Here is a 19,738-nt window from a genome sequence, read left to right as displayed (position 1 = left end):
CATCACTGATAGAAGGGGAGCGTTTAACTCGCAGGTGCCCACAGGAAGCAGCCTCCAATCAAGTGATGTCGGACAGACAAACGGAACAGACTCTTACAATCACTTGCAACACACTGTTCTGCCGGTGCCTTGCTTTTGCCCGAGAAGCTGCCCCAATACCTGACAGCTACCGCAGCGAGCACCGCACCGTTTCCACCCGACTGCCTGCCCCTGCACTGCAGCTCCTCCAGCTCAAACACCGCCCAAAGCCCCCCTGGAGCCCCGCTGCCCAGCCCGCCTGCGGGGCACAGCTTCACAGCACCCCTGCCCCACTGCAGCAGCCTGGGGAAGAAAAAAGCCAACCAGCGACACGAGTTGTTTGAAGGAACAACTTTTCTTTTTTTAATAAAGTGTACAAAGTAGTAAAACTCCTTACACGAGGCGCGGTGACAGCTGTTACAGAGATGGTTCGGGCTCTCCCACGGGCCTCGTGGTGAAACGCCAACGAGCGTTGGGTGGAGACGAAGGACATGGACACGACACAGACCCCCCTGCCCCTACCAGCTCCCGTGAACCGGCCCTCCCCGTCCCGCACCGTGCCTCCGGCCGGCCCGGCCACCTCACCTGCCCGGCCGGTTGGCCCACGCCGGGTCGTTCCCGCTGCCCCACATCGCGGCATCCCACACGCGTCCAACACGAGTAACACACTGAACCGAGCGACCTGTCTGAGCAGCATGCATACAGAGAGGAAGGGTAAAAACACACCCCGGCCGAGCCCACAACAACAACAGAATTTTAAGGCTATGCATAAAACAAAATGAAGCAACATCTTTAAAGCTGGGTAGCAAGTAGCATTTGTGAAACATAAGGCTTGAGGCTTACTGATTCTTCAGAACAGGTTTATCTTCCTTCTTAAACACCAATGCACCACTTTTCTTCCTTCGCTTGAACAGGGACTTTGTCTCCTCCTGGGCAGGGACGTTTAACTCAGGGAGGTTATGTTGGAGCGGCCTCCCGGGGGCGCGACGATGCGCTTGCTCGCTGAGCGAACGCCTTCATCGATCTGGGTACCTGGGAGAGGACGAGAAAGCACAAAGGGAAGGGGGAACGCAAGTTAAGAGCGTTTTCTTCACAAGACTGAGCAGTCCGGCAGCCTGGGGTCTCGCCAAAGGGCCTCCCGAGGCTGTCTACAGCAACCTGCTCCCTCTCCAACTCCAGTAACCACCCCGAGAGCAGCAGTGGCTACAACGTCTCTGTAGACGCTCCTCCGTGAAGAGACCCACACCGCAAGAGCAGGGTCTGATGCTGCACTGGCACCTCCGTGGCCACAGTCCTCCTTGCTCCTACTGCAAGGTGCAGCTGCATGGAGGGCCAGCTCTGACCATGTCCTTTAAGGGACGCACAGGGTCTCCCCCTGCCACACTCCGCTCTGGTGCCCAGCTTGCCCCAGGCCATCTCCCAGCTGCCCCCCGCCCCAGGCCAGGGGCCAGCACAGCGTGGCCAGCGGCTGGCACAGCGTGGCCAGCGGCTCTGCACTCTCCCAGCCCAGCCGCCATGTGTGTTCACCTGACAGGCTGAATCCAGACTGATGGAGGTTCCTGACCGGGGGCGTCTGCCGCGTGGGGGACCCCCTGGTTGACCCCGCAGGGGTGCCCCCCTTGGGGGTGGCGGTCAGGTCAAACACGGGTCCGTCATACATGCCCCGGGGCACGGCATGCATCTCCGCCATCTGTCAGCAGAGAGAAGAGGACAGTGACACGTCTCTGCTCCACGGGAGCACCCTGCCATGGCAGCGCCACGCTCCCGCGATCCACGGCTCCCCAGTCCCACTGCAGAGGCAATTCACGCTGCCCGCCCCGTGCCCCTCCATCCTGCGTGCCCGAGACCTCCCTGCCACGCGAGGTCTGGCGCAGCCCCACTGCCCCCTTCCCGTGTGACGGCCTCCCTTCACTCCCACCCTGTGAATCGTGCAGGGCCCGGTGCACAGGTTTATGTGCCACTGTGCCCAGTCTCCTCGTTTTTAACTCATCACTTCCCTCCAGACTGCAGCAGGACAGCAACAAGGGCAGGCATCACCCACTGCTGACCCAGCCGAGCATCTGCCTCCACTGGTGGCACGCCATCGACACGAAGGCCAAATTCTCTACCCAGGCTCTAACTACCCCAACGGTAGGTTCAAAATACACCACTGCAGCACTGTTGCCAGGGTCCAGCAAGAACAGCAGAGGAAAACCTACCAGTTATTAAAGAAAAGTACCATTTGGGCTAACCGTGTCCCAACTCTGCCTCCTGGCATCCCTGTCTCCTCACCTTCCTCCTGGCTTTGATGCGCTTGTAGACATAGTCAGGGAAAGGGCTGCTGGGCAGGAAGCGTCCAGTCCCCTGCGTCACGTGCAGGTTGCCATCCTCCAGCATGATCTTCCCCTGGCATATGACAACCAGTGGGGCCCCACGTAGCTCCATCCCTTCAAAGATGTTGTATTCAGCTGCCTGCAGCAACCAGGGGATGATGGTCAGGAGGGACACGAGCACTGCTGCCCACTCAGGGCTGTTTAGGCCCCACACCTCGCTGATGAAGTCACCAGTGCAAGGAGACAACACCTATACCAGCCTTGCCTGCCCCAGAGGCCTCCTTTAGTTCACTAGTCCATCACACAAAGAACCCACCAGAGCTCCCAGCAGGAACCAGGACCTGCTGCTTCAGAGCTCAGTGTGAGCATGGACTTCAACAACAGAGGAGGGCAGGACCCAGACTTGAGGTAAGGCGTGAACAAAGCACGCTGGCAAAGCCAGGAAGAATTGGTACCTGGAGAAGGAACCCAGACAAGGAGAAACGCGTGTCCTTACACCTGCGTGGGCCAGGCTCAGGACAGCAACAGAGCAGGGTGAGAAAATCCCCACGTGCAGAGCCCAGGGCTCACACACATCTCACCCCCACAGTCCCAGCTGGCATTGCCCAGAGCCTGGGCTGTCCCTCCTCCTCAGAGCCCAGCACGGCAGGGCAGCACCGCGCTCCCAGCAGCGAGGCAGCCTTTACACAGCGCTACTCGCATCCCACCCTCCAGCATTCCCGCACACGAGCACAGGGCTTACAGACTGATGGGTTTTTGCCGTGACGATCTTCACTGCATCAGGATCCCATATCACCAGGTCGCCGTCCGAGCCCACTGCTATTCTCCCTTTCCGTGGGTACAGGTTGAAGATTTTTGCAGCATTAGTGCTTGTCACAGCCACGAACTGGTTTTCATCCATCTTTCCTGTGGCCTGCTCGGACACAAACAGAACTAAGCATTCTTTTGGTAATGGGGCTAGTAAGAGCCTGTGGAGCACCAGACTCACTCCCACACAAGCCACCGGCTGGCTGGGCCCAGACCACTGCGGCTGATCCTGCTATTGGCACCAGACAGACTGAAAACTGGGGGCACAGTCTCAGCTCCTGGCTGGTCACCCCGAACCCATGACAGCTGCCTCTCCTGCTCTGGCTTGTTTTGACCCTCAAAGCCAGAGGGGAGGCAGGCAGCTGGGTCCCCAGCTCTGCGGGGGCAAGAACACGGGTGTGGGAGGTGCCTGTTGACCCTGCCCGCTCTGCCCTCTCCCTGGCGTGACTCTTACCACCGCCTTGTCCCAGATGACAGACATTCGCTCCTCTATGCCGTTGGTCCCTTCTGGGATCGCCGTGAAGTTGTCTTTTCCAATTGCTTTCTGCGCGGTGCTGAATGTACAGTGGGCACTTCCCGAAACCTGCAGGTCACCACTGAGGGAGGGTGGTAACAAAAGCACCATCAGTCGCTTTGCAGTCAGACAACAGCAGGGACGCGAGGGACACGGGTCCCCTCTGGGCACAGGCAGCCCCTGGCTCAGCTCTGTTCTACTCTGCACCCCTGTTTCTATGACCCCTCAGCCTGCAGACTTCCACCCAACCTGGCCCCTGCGGCGGCCACGTCACCTGGGGGCACGGGGACAAGAGAGCTCTGCCACGCCAGGGACAGCTTCCTGCACAGCAGAGGAACCAACAGCCCAGCTCCCGCGGAAAACGTCCCGCAGGACAGGGTGGCCTTTGTGTCAGGCCAAAGATGTCCCTCCGTACGAGACTCCAACATTTGCACTAACACCAAGGGACATGACATCTCAGGTCTGCTTGGGAGAGCAGCCTTTCTGCCTCAGGGGGAGGAGGAGGCCCCTCCACCCCCGGACTGTCCCCCACAGCCAGCCCTTCTGCTGTGTACTGCCAGCTCCTGCTCCCGCGGGGCCAGCGCAGCCCCTCCACACACCTCTGCTGCGGGCAGGCGTCACCCGTCTGGGAGAGGGGACACGGCGGCAGGGGTGGGTTCACGGGGGGCTGAGCCTGCGGGCTGCCCGCCCCCCATGCTAACCCTCCCAGCGAGGAGAGTACCTTGGCCCGGCTCCAGGGCTCTGGCCTGGGACGTTTCGTCTGGCAAAAGCTCACCAAAGGCTCCTCTCAGCCCCGCACGGACACTCGCAGCACGAGCTGCGGCGGCCGGCAGCGCTTGCGAGCGCAGGCTGGCCCAGGCTGCAGCCTCTGGCCCAAACAGCAGCGTCTCTGCCACATCACTGCTACAAAAGCAAACCCCTGCCACGGCCACACATAAATCCGACAGTGGGATGAAGAGAGCGAGGCCTCCCCAGAAGCAGCTCTCTCCAGGAGGCCCAGGAAAGCTTCACTGTGGCGCTCTGCAGCAGCTGCTGCCCAGCGCTGTGACCCAGACCCTCTGCCCAGCAAGGGTCACCGGTTGGATGGGACACCCTGACCCATCCTGTTCCTGACAACGATGGCAGAGGGCAGGAACGGGCAGAGCCAGCGAGCTGCCGACAGGCAGGGCAGGGCGAGGAGCTGCCTACGGCTCCCTGGAAGTCACCCAGCTGCTGCTGGGTCCTCTGGGGCAGGGGACAGGCAGCGGCTGGCAAGTCATCGCTGCTGGGCGAAAGGAAGCAGACCAACGCGGGCCAGCTCCCGGTGCCGCTCGTGTGAGGCAAGTGGCCTCGAGCACCTGGCTCCCAGACCGGCCATGCCTGAACCCAGGATGGCACGGACACAACAGCTCTGCCTGGGGCTGCGAATCAGCCCTAATCCACTGGTAACCTCATTCTTCCTCTGATAATTTCTGCCATGTCTGACTGACTGCACAGCCAGAGACCCAGGCTGATGACACGACGTGCTTCCTAATCTCCCCCAGATTTGTCCTGGTGGAAGGAAACAAGCAATACAGCCCATCTGGAGCCTCCCAGCCTCTACTGCTCAAGCCTCACAGAAAATTGCATGGGAAAGGTGTCAGACAGATGCCTGTGGGCTGCAGGGACTCAGAAGTGCTCTTGCCTCTCCTTTGAGGTCTGGGGTAATTTTGAAGTGGAGGGGAAGGATTAGAAAGCCAGTTCAGGAGCTGGGCTCACTGGCCAGTCTCTAAGACTGCACCTATTTCATACATCCAGACTGAGCAGAGCATCTTTTGCTCCTCGACCACAGCAAAATCCGGGGGGAGCTGCATGTTCAGACCCCAAATGCACTGGCACCTCTCTGACGCCAGACATGGCACCTCCACCCTGGCACAACCCAGGCTTATCCTAACATGCCCCTCTGCCGAGATCTCTTGCTGACCAGTCATCCCTTGCTTATCCAGTCAGAGATGTTTCCAGCATTACCTCAAAGGTCAGTTCCATTTACAACCCCCTCCGTGTCAGTCACCTCCTGGCTAACGCAGACCAGCCGCACGGGCACAGCTCCGCGTGCAAACGCAGGGCGAGAGGGGCGCGCGGTGGGGCCAACAGTGAGCTCTGCGTCCCCAGCTCTGAGCGTGCCTTGCCAGTGAGAGGATGGAGTATAACTGTGAAAGGTCAAAGCAAATCGCTGAAGTGCTTTTATTGTTCGTCGTCTATTTTCAACAAATCCCTTCCCCACCCCCTGCCTTCAGGGTGAAGAAACGACCTACCACCCCTGTCAGATGTGTGCGAGGTGCCCTGAAAGGCCTTGCGCACTCCGTAGGCTGCACTACTGCTCATCTGTATGGGCGTGAGAAAACCTCTGCTTTGTACCCAACCTCTGCTTTGTATCCAACTCATTAAATACCTACAGCGAAGTGGTTCAGGCTGGACTAATGTCTACGTTGCCCAGGTACTCCCTAACCTCCTCCTTCCCTGTCCAAGGCCAGAGTCTCCTCCTGCTAGCAGCATCACCCGGCAGCGCTGTCACTCGCCTGGCCAGGAGGGAGTTGATGTAGTCAGGAGTTGTTGGATCTGGGCTTAGAGGCGGGGAGACCACAAATGCCGCGGCCTTGGCCCAGTTCTTGCTCCAGTAGTGTGTCCCGTCGGTGCCGAGACTGGCCGTGATCGGCTCACCAAACACCACGTTGCCTGGAAAGGGGGACAGAAAGGACGCTCTTTTGGTGGAGCCTGGAGGCATTCTCTGTTCCTCAGCACTACCGACAGCCTGCTGTGCCCAGAGGACACCCAGACCCACATCGGGCTGTACCACGCTGCCTGCTTGGACCTCAGGTGCTGGGGCAGGCAGGACAGCACGGCCCACGTCGGTGTTGGGGGCAAGCTCTGCCTGCCATCACCGCAGGGCCCTCCCGCTCAGGGGCACAGAACCTGCTGCTGCAGCCAGCCTGGCGGGAGCGCAGCGCGGGCAGGGACAGCCTCAGAGCTGTGTTCCCAGAAGACACCACAGAGACGAACGATGCTGGCAACCTGGCCTCCTGCCTCAGCGGACGGCTGCCTCCCCGGCGGCCCTGCCCCGGCCACGCTGCCGGGAAGAGAGGCCCCCCGGTCCCTTCGGCCCCTCCTGCAAGCACTGGTGTCCCCTCGCTGTAGCGGGGGCTGTTCCATCCTGCTGACCTTCAGCCCAAGAGCGACAGCCCTGTCCCCTCGCTGACCGGCAGCGCAGGCACACCTGGCACGGGTCAGGCAATCTGGTAAGAAATGACAGCCCACCACAGGGCAGGCAGACCACAACGCAGCCTGACGCTGAACCCACGGCAGGCTGATGACCAAGCCTCTCACAATGTCCTTCATCGTCACCTCCTGTGCATTCTTCCTCCCTTATCCCTCGTAAATATTTACCATGCGCCACCAAAGGGCTGGCAAGTTCGTCCCCCTCTCCTGTTCCTCACTCGCCTTCTGGTGCCCTACTCCAGGGACAGGCCAGGGGAGAGGGCAGCAGCTGGTGACCACGGGCTTTCTGCGGAGCACAGCTCGTCGTGCTGACAAACTAGGATGGGGACTGAGAAATTGTGCTTTTCTATCCAAACACACTCTACAGCCTGGGCAAGTGCTTCTGGGAGACACTTGTCGTTATGTCCCACCATTACCAACACCACCAAGACCCTCTCTACAGATGCATTTACTGCATTTCCCCCCACACACTCTTTTTACAGAGGCTCAGTGAACACAGCTGTGGACGTGTACATGTGCGTGTGGGGAATCCCTGTGCCCCACCACCAGTGACAAGTGGAGCCCGCAGCCCCCTGAACAGGCACCCCTGAGGGGCCAGCACTTCAAAGGGAGGCCAGAGCTATATGCAGCAGCTCAAACCACTTGCACGTGGATCAGACAAGTCTCCTCATAGAGAGCCCTTCAGAGCCGCAGACAAACTTTGGTGTTTAAAGCACCGCTCCCACCTGCGACCCACATGCTGATGTTGCCTGATGCGAGAACAGGAGGTGGCCCCAGGTGGCTGGTGCAGTGTCCCTGTGCCCTTCACAAGTCAGGTAAACCCCTGAACTAACTGCTCCGCAGCAGAAGGGAAGCACTGGACTGCCCTCGAGGCACAGTGGTGGTCTCAGCAGAACACCCGTGAGGACACTGGGATCACTTAATCCATCTGCCCAGGATCCCAGCGGCAACAGCAGGGCTGTGTGCAGCAGCAGCTGCCGCTCACCTTTTTTTTCTGGCTTGCGAGATGAGGTCAGCAGCGCTTTTGCTCATCACTTTAGTCACGTAGAGAGGACAGTTGGTCTGGCTGGCAATAGTGATGGCCCGGAAGACAGCTTCTGCTTCCAGCTGGAAGAGAGAACAGTGCACGGCTGCAGAGGAGCACTGGGCGGGCAGGGAAGAGCCCCAGCTCCTCAGCACACCACGGTTTCCTGCTGACACCCTATGCCCTTGCTCTTACCCCGGACTCCCCGAGGGCAGGTTAATTGGGGAGACCTGAGGGAGGCAGCTCCAGTCTCCCTGGGGCCCGCCCAACCCGCAGGCACAGCCAGAGGGGCTCAGCAGGGCAGTGCCTGCGCCGGCCGTCCTCGGGCCGTCCTCGGGGCCAGCACAGAGCTGCAGCTGCTGCTTTTTCCACTGCCTGGTCCAGCTCCCTGGACGGCCAGCAGAGCCCAGGGACCGCTGCCGGGCCCGACAGCACGGTGCTCAGGCTGACGCCAGACAGCGAGAGGGTCTCGCTCCCTGCGCTGGGCTCTCCTGCGGCTGCCCCTGGTCTCACCCAACGTCGCCCTGCCTGCGGCTGGGGTGCCAGGCGCTGTGTCCTGGCGGGCTGCTCGCACCGGGCCCTGGCTGTCCTGTGATGCCGCTGCTGCTCGTCCCAGCCTGCTGCCGCCCGCCCTGTGCTTCACTGCCCTGCTCTCAGCAGAGGGTGGATTTCCATCACGAGGGATATCTTTGGACTATTACATCAGCCTGCGCTCAGCCTGAGCTCAACCCCAGAGGTTCTCCAAGTGTTTGCTCTACAGTTTGGCTTCAAGCTTTGGCATGAGAAAGTTCAAAACAGAAGCCTTAAAAAGACAATGTACCCATCAGCCAGCTCCCGGGGGAGGCCGGGCCTGCAGCCGCGGGGAGGGCAGTGACCGCCTCGGGCCGGGCAGCTGCCGGGCAAGCTTGGCTCTGCTGGCAGCAGGAGAAACAGACCACTGCGCCCAGACACCTCTGGCGCTTCTGCAGGCCTGTCTGCTGCACAGCGAAAAGAGATCTTTCTCTTCTGCTTAAAGACTCTTTAAACAGAAATTTAAACAAGAAAACATTTCTACCAGCGCACTCATGGACTCAAGTAGCTGACAGGGTTTAACGTGGTCAGGAGCAGAGCGATCACTGAACACCCTTCACAGCAGGTTACCACCTGGAGCAGCACCACCCTGCACTACCAAACCCCCACCATCACCTGATAGAAGAGCATGTCTCTAACCCCCACTGGGGTCCCTCCGGGATGGAGCAGACCCACAGAGCTATGGACCACCCTCCCAATGCTTTGCCATCAACCTGCAGGCTTTGTGGGGGGTAGCAGGGTCATGTGTGCTCTACCTAATGTTTTCCCAGGTAGAGGATGTTCTGGAAGAGGGATGAGATCTGGATTTGGCTGAACAGATGGTATGGAGAGTCTTCTTGCACTGTTCTCAATTGCCTTATGCTTTAATGGCATTTCAAGATCAAACACTCCACAATGCATTACCAGCTTTGGATGAGAAGAACCGCAGGGCTGTTTTACGATAACGGGACAGTTCTAAAATCCTGGCACAACCACAGCATCCCGCAATCACGGGTCAGCTTGCCAACTAGTGGCAACGGGTCTAGAGCCATAAAAATAAATGGCAGTTTACACACGGAGGGACTCTGATCTACTCTGTTTGACACTGAGTCCCTTCCCTGTAGAGGAAAATGCATTACAGTCTCACGCTTCAAAGAGAATAAGCAGTGTATTACACTAGGCTATATATTATGTTACCAGCCATAATACAGTCAACTTCTTACATTTTTAATTTAAGCCAATTGACTTTATTTCCAGCAGACCCTGAAGTACAAATGTGTCCCTGTTCTCCCCTGCTTGGCTGTGCTATTGTACCAAATTCCCATTGTTTTCTTCTTTCACGTGCTGTGGAAAGTTAAAAGCACTTCTCAGCAGGGAGCTATCTCAAGAAAACCTATCTAAAATTAGACTCAACTCAGATTAACGGACCAAACAGAAAAATACCCTATGAGCTAAAATTAGAAGTAATCTAATTAGTGTCTTGACAATGATTTGTAACCAGGAAATTCCCCCTCTCCTTCCCTCCCACTCCTTCCACCAATGGCTTTGTCCGTCTGATTTTGGAAGGCACTTTAGACCCTAAGCAGAGATTAAGCAGGAAGAGGCTGGAATCTGTCTGCACTCAGACAGACACGAACAGTGAATTTTCAGGGGAACCAAAACTTACCATTCGATTCTTCTCAGGCCTCTTACGCCCGTGGAGTCACCTATACAACAAAAACGCCTCCAAACCAGCCCCAAATGCTGATACAGCCATACAGATCTTTTTGTTGATTATTTAATCTCTGGGAGACTCAGAAGCCCTCGTCTCTGCCAGGAGACTTGAGCAAGACTGAAATACGTTTGTCACAAATGAGCACAGTGTTGCCTGTATAAATGGATGCCCATAGATGCCTACACCCCCCCGATGCTTGCCTGGCCCCCCTGCATACACTAAGCCCTACTGTGACCTGTGGGGAAAGCTCTTCAGTGCAGGGCTGGTACCGTCCTTTGCATCTTACCTCCTCAGGTCTGCTCAGCACGTGACCCTCGGGGCCGGTTATCCCCATCTCCAACATCCTGGTTTGTTCCTAGGACATTGAAAGGACAGAGGGACATTACAAAACTGTGAAACTATCAGCCACACAGAAAAGCAGATCCCTCCTTGTCCTGGTTTCATTGGGATTTTGTTTCAGTTTGTGGCCAGCCATGGTGATCAGGGCCATCAGCAGTTAAACCCAGGGCAGCTGACCCAGGCTGGCCCACAGGTGTGTTCTGTAACATTAACCTCAGGGTCACTATAAAAGGGGGGGCTTACTAGGGAGACGTGGGGCTCTTTTTGCTCTCCTCTCTTCTAGCCTCCCTCTTTCTCATTCCCAACAATTGGTATTTCTGCAGCAACCTGCTGCGACTCTGTAGCTAAGTACAATTTTGTGTGTTTTGTGTTATCATCGATATTGGTTTTCTTTATTTTATTAAATCTGTCTAACTTTTAACCCATGAGTCTCTGAATACACTTTAACTCTCTTAGCTAATTACGTGCAAGGCAAAGGTCTCTGCCTCTCTACACGGGAAAAGAGCTGCGGCTGGATTGAACGACCGTGCTTGACGGCGCACTCTCTTCCATTTAGATAATCGCTAATTCGCTGTTTCAAATTCGCTTACGCACCACATATTCACAGCAGAAAATCTTGGTAATTTGATATTGCTGCTGAGCAGCAAAGAGATCATCTCATAAAAGATGTCCGTGAAGCTTTAGAGTCATTTTGTTAATGCCCCACATTGAATCTGCCTTTCAGTCCCCACACACCACAGGAGCAGTGAGTTACCTGCGCAATTATATCCCCATTTTCAGCATGAACTTGAGCTATGGCACCCAGCTCTGCCAAGCAGCTGAATATCTCGTACAGCTAGAACAGAGACAAGAAAAAGCCGTCACCGAGCAGGCAGCCTGCCCTGGCTGGCGCACAGCCCCGGCAGCAGCAGGGCCGGGTGTGGGCACGCTGGGACCACCCCGGGGCTGCCGTCCGCCCTGCTGCCCCTCGCACCGACACAACCAAGGCGGTGAAGGGGGTCTCACCTCGGTGTTGGACATCTGGTACAAATCTTTGTAGGCCATGTACACCATGAAGGAGTTAACTCCTAGGGGCAGAGGAGAGAGGGGTGAGCCAGGGGCCCTCCCTCCCTGGTCAGGCCACCCGCTCCGGCCACCATCCCTGCCAGCTCATAACCCCCGCTCGGGCCACGCGGGATCCCAGCAGGCACCGACGGTGCGGGGACGGATGGCAGCACGGCCACCCCCTGCCCTCCTTCCTCCGGCAGCCGAGGCCCGCGCAGGAGCGGCGGGCAGCAAACCTTTCTCGTGGACCATGGCGGGCAGCTCCTGGCGCACGCGGTGGCTCCAGCGGGGGATGTCCACGTGCAGCGCGTAGTCGCAGCAGGCCTTGCCGTCGGCCCACTCCCGCCACCGCTCCCACGCCTCCGCCAGGCTGGACTCGGGCTCCGGCACCACGTGGTCCACTGCAGGGGCACAGCGGGGCACGGCGTGGGCAAGGGCTCCCAGCCCTGACACCCCTGCACCCCAGGCTCGTCCCCTCAGCAGCTGCAGGGCAGCTCCCAAGAGGTCCCCATCACCTCTGCGACGCGCCTGGCTCCTCCGAGTGCGTTTATCGGCAGGGAAGCACACAGAGCCTTTGCTTAACAGCCTTTGGCATGGGACCAGCGGCTTTTACAGGCTTCTGCTGAGAAATCAGCTGAAAGCTGAAGGGCCTTGTCCTTCCTCACCCCTCTTCCACCCCATTAACACATAGCCTCCTCCTCCTCCCACGCTGTAATACTAATGCATCTTTTACTGCCCACCGTGTAACCCCCATGCTCTGCCACAGTCCATTTCACACAACTTATTTTTTTGACCCAGGGGAAAGGAGAACCAGTGTGGGGGAGGACAAGAATCCCAGTCCTTTACTGGGAGGATCAACAGTTGCTCCTGCATCCCAAGAAACCCTGCGGTGCACACAGCTGTGACCACTGCACCACACTGGACCTCAAACCAGTGCACAACTGTGGCCTTCTCCAGCGAAGGACCTCAGAATTCCCTTTCCTTTTTCGTTAGCACTGTTTATTTCCGAGCAGTGTGAGATGCCAGGACGTTGCTCTGTTTCTCTGCTCAGAGTCATCTGAGCATCATGCTGCCCTATTTTTATTTAACAGGGAAAAAAAGTTCTGCCGCTGTTCCTTTTTGAGGGTCCCAGGGGCAGCTGTGGCTGCAGACAATGAAGCACTGCAGAACACGGGATCTGCAAGGGCAAGGGGTCCTATGCACATCTCGTGTCCCACCACTTTATTATTACTAAGGATCCCAACGATTCATCCCAATCCTCACTCTCTATAGACTGCATTGACATTGACCCTCATAGACTGCACTGCGTCACAGAAAAGATAAGCACACTGTCATGGGCCTTTAAAACAAAGACGACTGAGAAAAGCAAAGAGAAAAAGAAAGAACTGGGCAATGTTCCAAGAGTGCTGGGTGCTGCCATGCACCGGACCTGCCTGCTGCACTCACTGATCATGGTGGTTCCACCAGCCAGGGCCGCTTTCGTTCCTTGGAAGAAATCGTCCACAGCTGTCATCCCCTTGTATGGCATCTGCAGGCGAGTGTGGACATCAATTCCTCCAGGGATCACCATCTTCCCGTTGGCTTCTATGGTTTTGACCCCTCCAGGCACAATCAGGTTGTCTCCAATCTGCCTGATGAGATCACACCAAGATGCTGAGCCACGCACAAAGGAAAACCAGCCACAACATAATCAATGAACAGTTCAGCTAGGGAGCAAGAAGCCAATAACCGTCCAACCTGAAGCTGATTTAAGGGGAAATGGAGATAACTCAAGTCCCATACTTACTTTATGAGGCCATCCTCCATGTAAATGTCAGCATAGAATGACTGGTCATCATTGACTATTCTCCCTCCTTTAATAAGGAGACGATCGCTCTGTGAAGGGCAGAACACAGCAGCTGTCAGCAGCAGGCAATACACGCGCTCCTCAGCAGCAGTACGCTGCTCTTCTGGGGTGCTCTCCCACTGCATCAGACAGCTCACCCCAACAGCTGATCCTGCAGAACGTTCACATCTGTACCGACACTTGAAACAACAGGACAAGAGCAAGGACTGAAAAAACCATACTCCCGGGGCTGTCTCTGAATGGCACAGGTGCTGCAGAAACACCACCGAAGCAGAACGAGTGCAAAGGAGAGTCACTGGGGACACAGCAAGTGTGCTTCCATAACACACATGGAGAGAAGTCAAAAGCTTCCTACACCAGCTCATTACGCACACGCCAGTATTTAGAGCAAGTTTGCTACTAAGGGCACGTCCTGAAACCTTACCCAAATACCATGCAAAATAAGTTGCATTAAAGACGACAATTTACACCCAGACCAGAACTGCTCTTAGGCTCTTCCTGTATTCACGCTTTTGGACCTGGGCCACCCAGCATACACTGACGGGAGAAAATGGACACTGACCTGTGGGGAACAGACCCTGTCCTGAGGAACTGGGAAGGCTGAGGTCCTGGCTCTTGCACTCCACCTGCACAAGTCCCAGCACCAGCTGCGGGCAGTACAGGGAAAACAGCCTGATCGCACATGGCTACCATACATTTGGGTGACATGACTGTGCTGTTCCCCAGAATACGCAAAACACCAACAACCCTCCAGCTCTCAAGCTCCCTTTGCTTTCCTCTCTGTTCCCCCCTGGTGCCCACAGCCCAGGTTCTGGCATGTGAGCACACCCCCCTTTCCCAGTCCCAGCCTGGACCACAGCTGACCGGAGCCTTCAGCAGGGCTCACACACCAGCCTCACCCTGCAAAGCTCTTGCACAATTAATTCCTCTCCAGGGAATGGGGTTTGTTCTCCGTTCGCTGCCCCGGGGTGATTTCTGGAAGTATCACCACAGTGGTGGTAATTTGCAGCTCCCTTCCTGGCAACAGAAGGATGCGGGAGAATCCCCCCGTGTCCCTGCAGCTTGCAGCAGCCAAAGCCCCGAGACTCTGCGCGTTTTTACAGCAATCTCATCCACACACAGTCGAGACAAAGAAACTGGGTGGGGAAAGGATCAGCATGCACGGTGCGCTCAGCCTGGCTGCAGCTCAGCGCTGGCGCAGGGGGAAGAGCCACGGCCCCTCCTCGCTCCCCAGGCAAGGTGTGCCCGTGGCTGTGCCCACGACCAGCACCCCGAGTCCCAGCGATGGGATTTACCTGCCCCGCTCAGACCAGGAGCCTCGCCTCCCCCCAGGGAGAGCACGGCCGAGCTGCTCCCGTCCCACCCACCGTCCTCCCCGACAAGCAGACCTGGTCTCAGCTCCCCTCATCCCCGACCTGAGCTAACACACTGGCGCAGAGGCCGAGCAGCACTTTGCCATCTCAGGGCGGGTCTGGAAGCAAGGGCTCGTGCTGGTCACAGACCCCCCGCACAGCTCCTCTGAACGGCTGGCTGTAACAGATCACAACAGCACACGAAGATACCGGCCCTGACCGGCGACCTGGGGGACCGTGACCACCTCTCACTCGCAGCTCTCCTCCTCAGGTACGGCCGATGCAGGAGGACAGCCGGGTGTGTGCTGGCCCTGCAGCCCCGGGCCCGCGGGACAGCTCTCAGCCCGTGCCGTGTCTCTCCCCAACAGGCACACGCCAGGCGATGCTCGGCTTTGGGGCTGAGCACCCCGAGCACAAACAAATGCTGTGACAAGCCTGACTCTCCTCCTCCCCCAGCACAGGGTGCTTGTCCTTCCTTTTGTGCCTACCCAATTGTCATCTCACTAACAACACTGTAATTTTAAGTTCAGAAACCCCTAAAAAAGCGAAGTGTGACCACAGCCAGTTGCTTATAGGGTGCAGGCAGCTGAGCTGTGGATGCTGAGCTGAGCTGCTCCCGTGGATGCAAACGGTGAGTATTCAATACAAGAAATGTAGATAGAAACTACCAAGCAACATATCAGGCATCAGCTATGGAAGAATCAGGGCCACGGCTAGAAACACAGGGAAGAAGATTCTTGATTTATATTTCAGTCAACTGGACGTAGAGTTTCTCCCACATAACCAGTCCCCTGGCAGATCCTCCTTGGCTTTACCCATCCTACACAACGAGAAAAAAAGAGTCTACTTGCCCAGATCCAATAACACGACTGGGCCTCCGTTTTTTTTTTCTTGCCCATAGCCTTTAAACCTCCCCAACTTGCTTTCCCGAAGGCCACGGAGTTCATTCTCACTAGTGTGGGAGAGTGCCAGCAAACACTGATGCTGGCCTGCCTCTCTCTGCGCATCGGACACGAGAAAGCACGGGGAGACAGGCACGGGCGGCATGGGGGTAGGAGACTGCAGCACTTGACCATTACTGAATAAACTGCTAATATGAACTCAGAAAACATGCCTGCCCGCAAACACAAACGGTCGTTCTGTGGCAGATGTGAAGGGCTGCTCAGTGCTAACTCTGTTAGTACACAAAATTGTGAGGTCCGTGATGGCTGGAGCACGAACAAGGCGTTCATTGAGGGGATCGGGCGCTGCCTCAGGGCCCACCTCGAGAGGGCTGCCAGGCACCCTGCGCCCGCAGGGGAGGTACGGGCTGCGTCGGTGCCTACCCATCAGCTACGAGGGAAAATACAATAAAGGTAGGTAAGTAAAATTCAAGTGATACCACATCTACAGGCTCTGGCGTCGTTCAGGAGTGCACCCAGATGTTAAGAGACAGAGGAACAAGAAAGGAAGAGAATGAAGCAGTTATGAGGAAACAAGTCGGACTTAATAGACAGGCTTCTGCAGCGCGCTGCCAGAGCAGCCTCAGATTACAATAAATGCACTGTTTGCCCTGCCAGGGCTTATTTGTGCGTCTCCACACCCACCACGTCTCCCCGCCAGCCAGTGTCAGGCTGTGTCATCAGCCATTGTTAGCAGATGGAAAACCCTCCGGCACCAGAGCCGCCGCGGCACCGCAGGGAGCACCCTCCTGCAGGGAGCACCTTTCCACCAGCCCAGCACAAGCGCTGCGGGGCTGGGCGAGCGTGCCCAGGGCCTGATCCCCGGGCAAACCGCTGCCAGCTCAGCCCCTGCCACACGTGGCCAGCGGGGCCAGCCTCCCGCGAAGGACCTGGCACGCCAACGCGCAGCGTGAGCGCAAGGTGCGGCGCAGAGCGTGGCTGCACGCAGCTCCGCCTGACCGCTGGTACAGACCTGCCGGGCTTGCCGGCCTGATCTCCACTGCTGACTGTGTCTCCACAAGTCTCCACACAGCCAGCGACAGCCCGTTTCTCCCCGGTGTGGTACCTTTTGTGAGCATCCATTTCCGCAGGCACAGGCGCAGCCCCACAAGGCAAGCCTGGGAGCATCCTTCCAGCCCAGCCCACACCTGTCAGGATCACCGCCGGCCCCCACACCCCTGCCCTGCTGGGAGGCCTTTTGCTGAACAGTGCCTGGCTCTCCGCCTGCTGGCATTTGGGATCAAGCTTTCAAAACCATTACCCATTCCCTCATGCCCCCACTCTGCTCCTGATGCTCTTAAGCATCATCTGGTCGTCTGAGATCCCAAAATATCAGGGGGTCTCTCAACATTTCTCAGTGTGACGCTGCAGAAGGGAAGGGAGGCAGCAGCTTCCAGAAGGCTGCTGAATCCAGGTGAGAGTAGTCCTCACCTTGTTTACAAAGCACAGGGTAGCATGGAAGCAGGTGTATGGCTTCACTGCTCTTTCCCTTGTAATAGAAGAGAGACTAATCGCAATGGTGTTCCATCAGTAGCTGGATGTCTCCTCCTTACTAACGTACCACACGACAGCATGGAGAAACCCCTGGCTGGAATCACAGCCGCCAGCTACGCGCAGCGATGCCCCACGGTCTGTAGGCTGACAAAGAAAAGGAACTAATAAAAAGTCTCAACAGACACACAAGGTTTGAAACTACTATTCCCCCGAGCTGGGCATCCCAGCACCAGCACACATTGGGAAAGTAATACTACGTTCACTGGTCTCTGATGCATTGTGCACAACCTGAGGCACAGTGAAGAGCGGCACTGCCATACCAAGCTCATTAAGCAATCACTGAGAAAGCCAAAAGACTCAGTTAACCTTCCCTCCCCACGTTTTCTCCACATTACAACCAACAGATATGCCCCTGCTTCCCAACCTTCCCGAAACGGTTACAGTCTTGCCTGTCACACTGTCACATGCAGCTTTTGACGTGGTTTTTACAATTCAGGTTGGGAATAATTCCCACAGCAATTTATCTCGCACAAACACACGCACCCCTCCCTCGTGCTCCTGGCTTCTCCACTAAAATGGCTGTCCTAGAAAAGACCAGAAATTGCTGCAGACAGATGTAACAGGCAAACTGTGATTTTTCAGATGTTATTGTCAGAAACTAACTATGAATTCTGACTGCAGCACTGTTGAGTACGAGAGGAACCAGGAGGGAGTGTCCGTGCATCTCCAGAATCACGCTAGATAGTTCAAACAACAGCTGTCAGCAAGTAAAATACTCGAATTTCCAACACATCCTTCACAAAAGCCAAACCTGCCTATTGCTTGGGTGACAGAAGAGAGGAAGGCACTGCTCCCTGCATTTGCGGGCTCAGTCACTGCTTCAGCGCTCCTACAATTCTCTCCATACTCTCACGCTCCAGACCTCCCCTCAACTGCGATGCTTTAGATGCTTTAAAGGTCTGTAATGGCACAACAGAGTCCCAAAAATCTCTCTACTAACAAGCACAGCTTAGCTGACAACCTGCCATCCCCAGAAGTCGCTACGTGTCCTGACGTGCAAGAACAGATTCTGGGGCGAAATCTAGGAAGTGGGGATAAACAATCAAAGCAATGCCTGGGGGGCCACAGTCTGCAGAAAGGGACAGAAGAGGCTTTGTTCTAGGGGAGACACCGTGGCTGAGATTTTCTTTCTGCCATTCCATTAAAATAGAGAAGACCACCCAACACCTGACTTCACTTCATTGCATCCCTTGGGCCTCAGAGCACGGGTTCAGGACATACAGGTCATGGGACCACAATTCCAGAGCAATCTCCTCCACCCCAAGGAGGACACAACAATGCTGCAGAACGTGGGCAAGTGAGTCCCGGAGGGTCATCACCAAGCTGCAGAAGTCAGAGGAGAGAGCTACCTGTAACGTCAGCTACCAGACACCACTCTCCCGCAGCATTTTCAGCTTCAGCAGGCTGAGGAAAGGATTTAATAGGGGAAAACAAAGGAACTTGTGAGATTTTGTTACCACTGAGGTGAGAAAGTTCCTGCCAGATCCCAGAGGAGCAGGGACAAGCCCTGCATATCAGTAAAGTGTATCATAAAGGTCTGCGTAGAAAAAGCCCCTGAGAGTGGGAGAAACCCCACCTGCAGCAGTAATGATGCTGTCACCATGGTGGTCTAAGGATACAGAGAAGGCAAGATGTGCAAAGCAGTAATATTGCTAAATAAAGCAACTGAATCTGGGCTGACAAAGGAATTTCTCTTTATAGTGGTAATGATCTTTGTGCTTCTTTGGGAGCATTTTGTTCACATCTGTACATTAAAAAGAATAATGAAGCTCAAGTGCTTTGTTTTTCCTTTTTCTTCAGGGGCCAAAGCTGTCCTCAGGAGGAAGAACAAGAGCCATACGAAGCCAGCAAGACCTGACTGCTTTCGCAGAGGAAAGCCCCACGCAGCCTCCTCCAGGGAGGGCCCAGGGAGCACAGCTGCGCCCGGCAGGGGAAGGCACAGGGCGGGCAGAGCGTGAGAGCCCCGCAGAGGCACCGGCGGGACCCCGGGGCGTGGGGCTCCCCGCGCCTTCGGAGACACCGCGCCAGCCAGCCCCTCTGCCCGGCGGGGGCGGGAGGTGCGGGGCGTGCGCCTCGCCGGGGCCGCCGCACCTGATGCGGCACGGGCGGAGGGCGGCACCGAGCGCGGGGAGCGCCCCGCACCCCGCCCCGGGACACCGGGCACGGCAGCCGCGGCACGGGCAGCGGGAGCCCGCTCCGGCCCCGCTCGGAGGGAAGCCCGCCCGGGCGGGTCACCGCGCCCGCCCCGCGAGCGGCTCTGCGGGAGGCGGCCCCGGGCGCTGCCCGGTTGCTCCAGGCGGGGACGCGGCAATGCCCGGGGACCGGCTGCCGCCGGGCTCTGGCCGGGGCTGAGCCCGCCGGGGCGCGGCTCTGCCCAGCCTGGGGCGCCCGGAGGAGCCGGACACCTGCGCGGGCGGCGGGCCGGGCCGCGGCTCTTTGTCTGCACGCCTCCGCCGCCCCGGTCCGGCCCGCAGCGCCGGGCACCGGCAC

General features: G+C 57.1%; 1 protein-coding gene across 2 annotated transcripts in view; it reads right to left on the bottom strand.

Moving 5' to 3' along the window:
- Nucleotides 1-354: 354 nt before the first annotated feature.
- The window catches only part of DPYSL3 (dihydropyrimidinase like 3), a 31,355-nt gene continuing 11,971 nt past the window's right edge, over nucleotides 355-19,738 (bottom strand). For both annotated transcript variants that reach the window (XM_068408557.1, XM_068408558.1), the window contains exons 2-14: nucleotides 13,342-13,430; nucleotides 13,002-13,186; nucleotides 11,792-11,956; nucleotides 11,517-11,578; nucleotides 11,266-11,346; nucleotides 10,459-10,527; nucleotides 7,874-7,992; nucleotides 6,189-6,347; nucleotides 3,592-3,733; nucleotides 3,073-3,243; nucleotides 2,290-2,469; nucleotides 1,546-1,708; nucleotides 355-1,050 (exon numbers count right to left, since the gene is read on the bottom strand). In XM_068408557.1, coding sequence (XP_068264658.1) covers nucleotides 962-1,050; nucleotides 1,546-1,708; nucleotides 2,290-2,469; nucleotides 3,073-3,243; nucleotides 3,592-3,733; nucleotides 6,189-6,347; nucleotides 7,874-7,992; nucleotides 10,459-10,527; nucleotides 11,266-11,346; nucleotides 11,517-11,578; nucleotides 11,792-11,956; nucleotides 13,002-13,186; nucleotides 13,342-13,430 — 1,674 coding nt within the window. In that variant the 3' untranslated portion in view covers nucleotides 355-961. The remainder of the gene's footprint in view (nucleotides 1,051-1,545; nucleotides 1,709-2,289; nucleotides 2,470-3,072; nucleotides 3,244-3,591; nucleotides 3,734-6,188; nucleotides 6,348-7,873; nucleotides 7,993-10,458; nucleotides 10,528-11,265; nucleotides 11,347-11,516; nucleotides 11,579-11,791; nucleotides 11,957-13,001; nucleotides 13,187-13,341; nucleotides 13,431-19,738) is intronic.

The sequence above is a fragment of the Nyctibius grandis genome, chromosome 10, assembly GCF_013368605.1.
Source record: "Nyctibius grandis isolate bNycGra1 chromosome 10, bNycGra1.pri, whole genome shotgun sequence".
NCBI lineage: Eukaryota > Metazoa > Chordata > Aves > Nyctibiiformes > Nyctibiidae > Nyctibius > Nyctibius grandis.
Note: the sequence above shows the minus strand (reverse complement) of the source record. Positions and strands in the feature narration are given on the sequence as shown.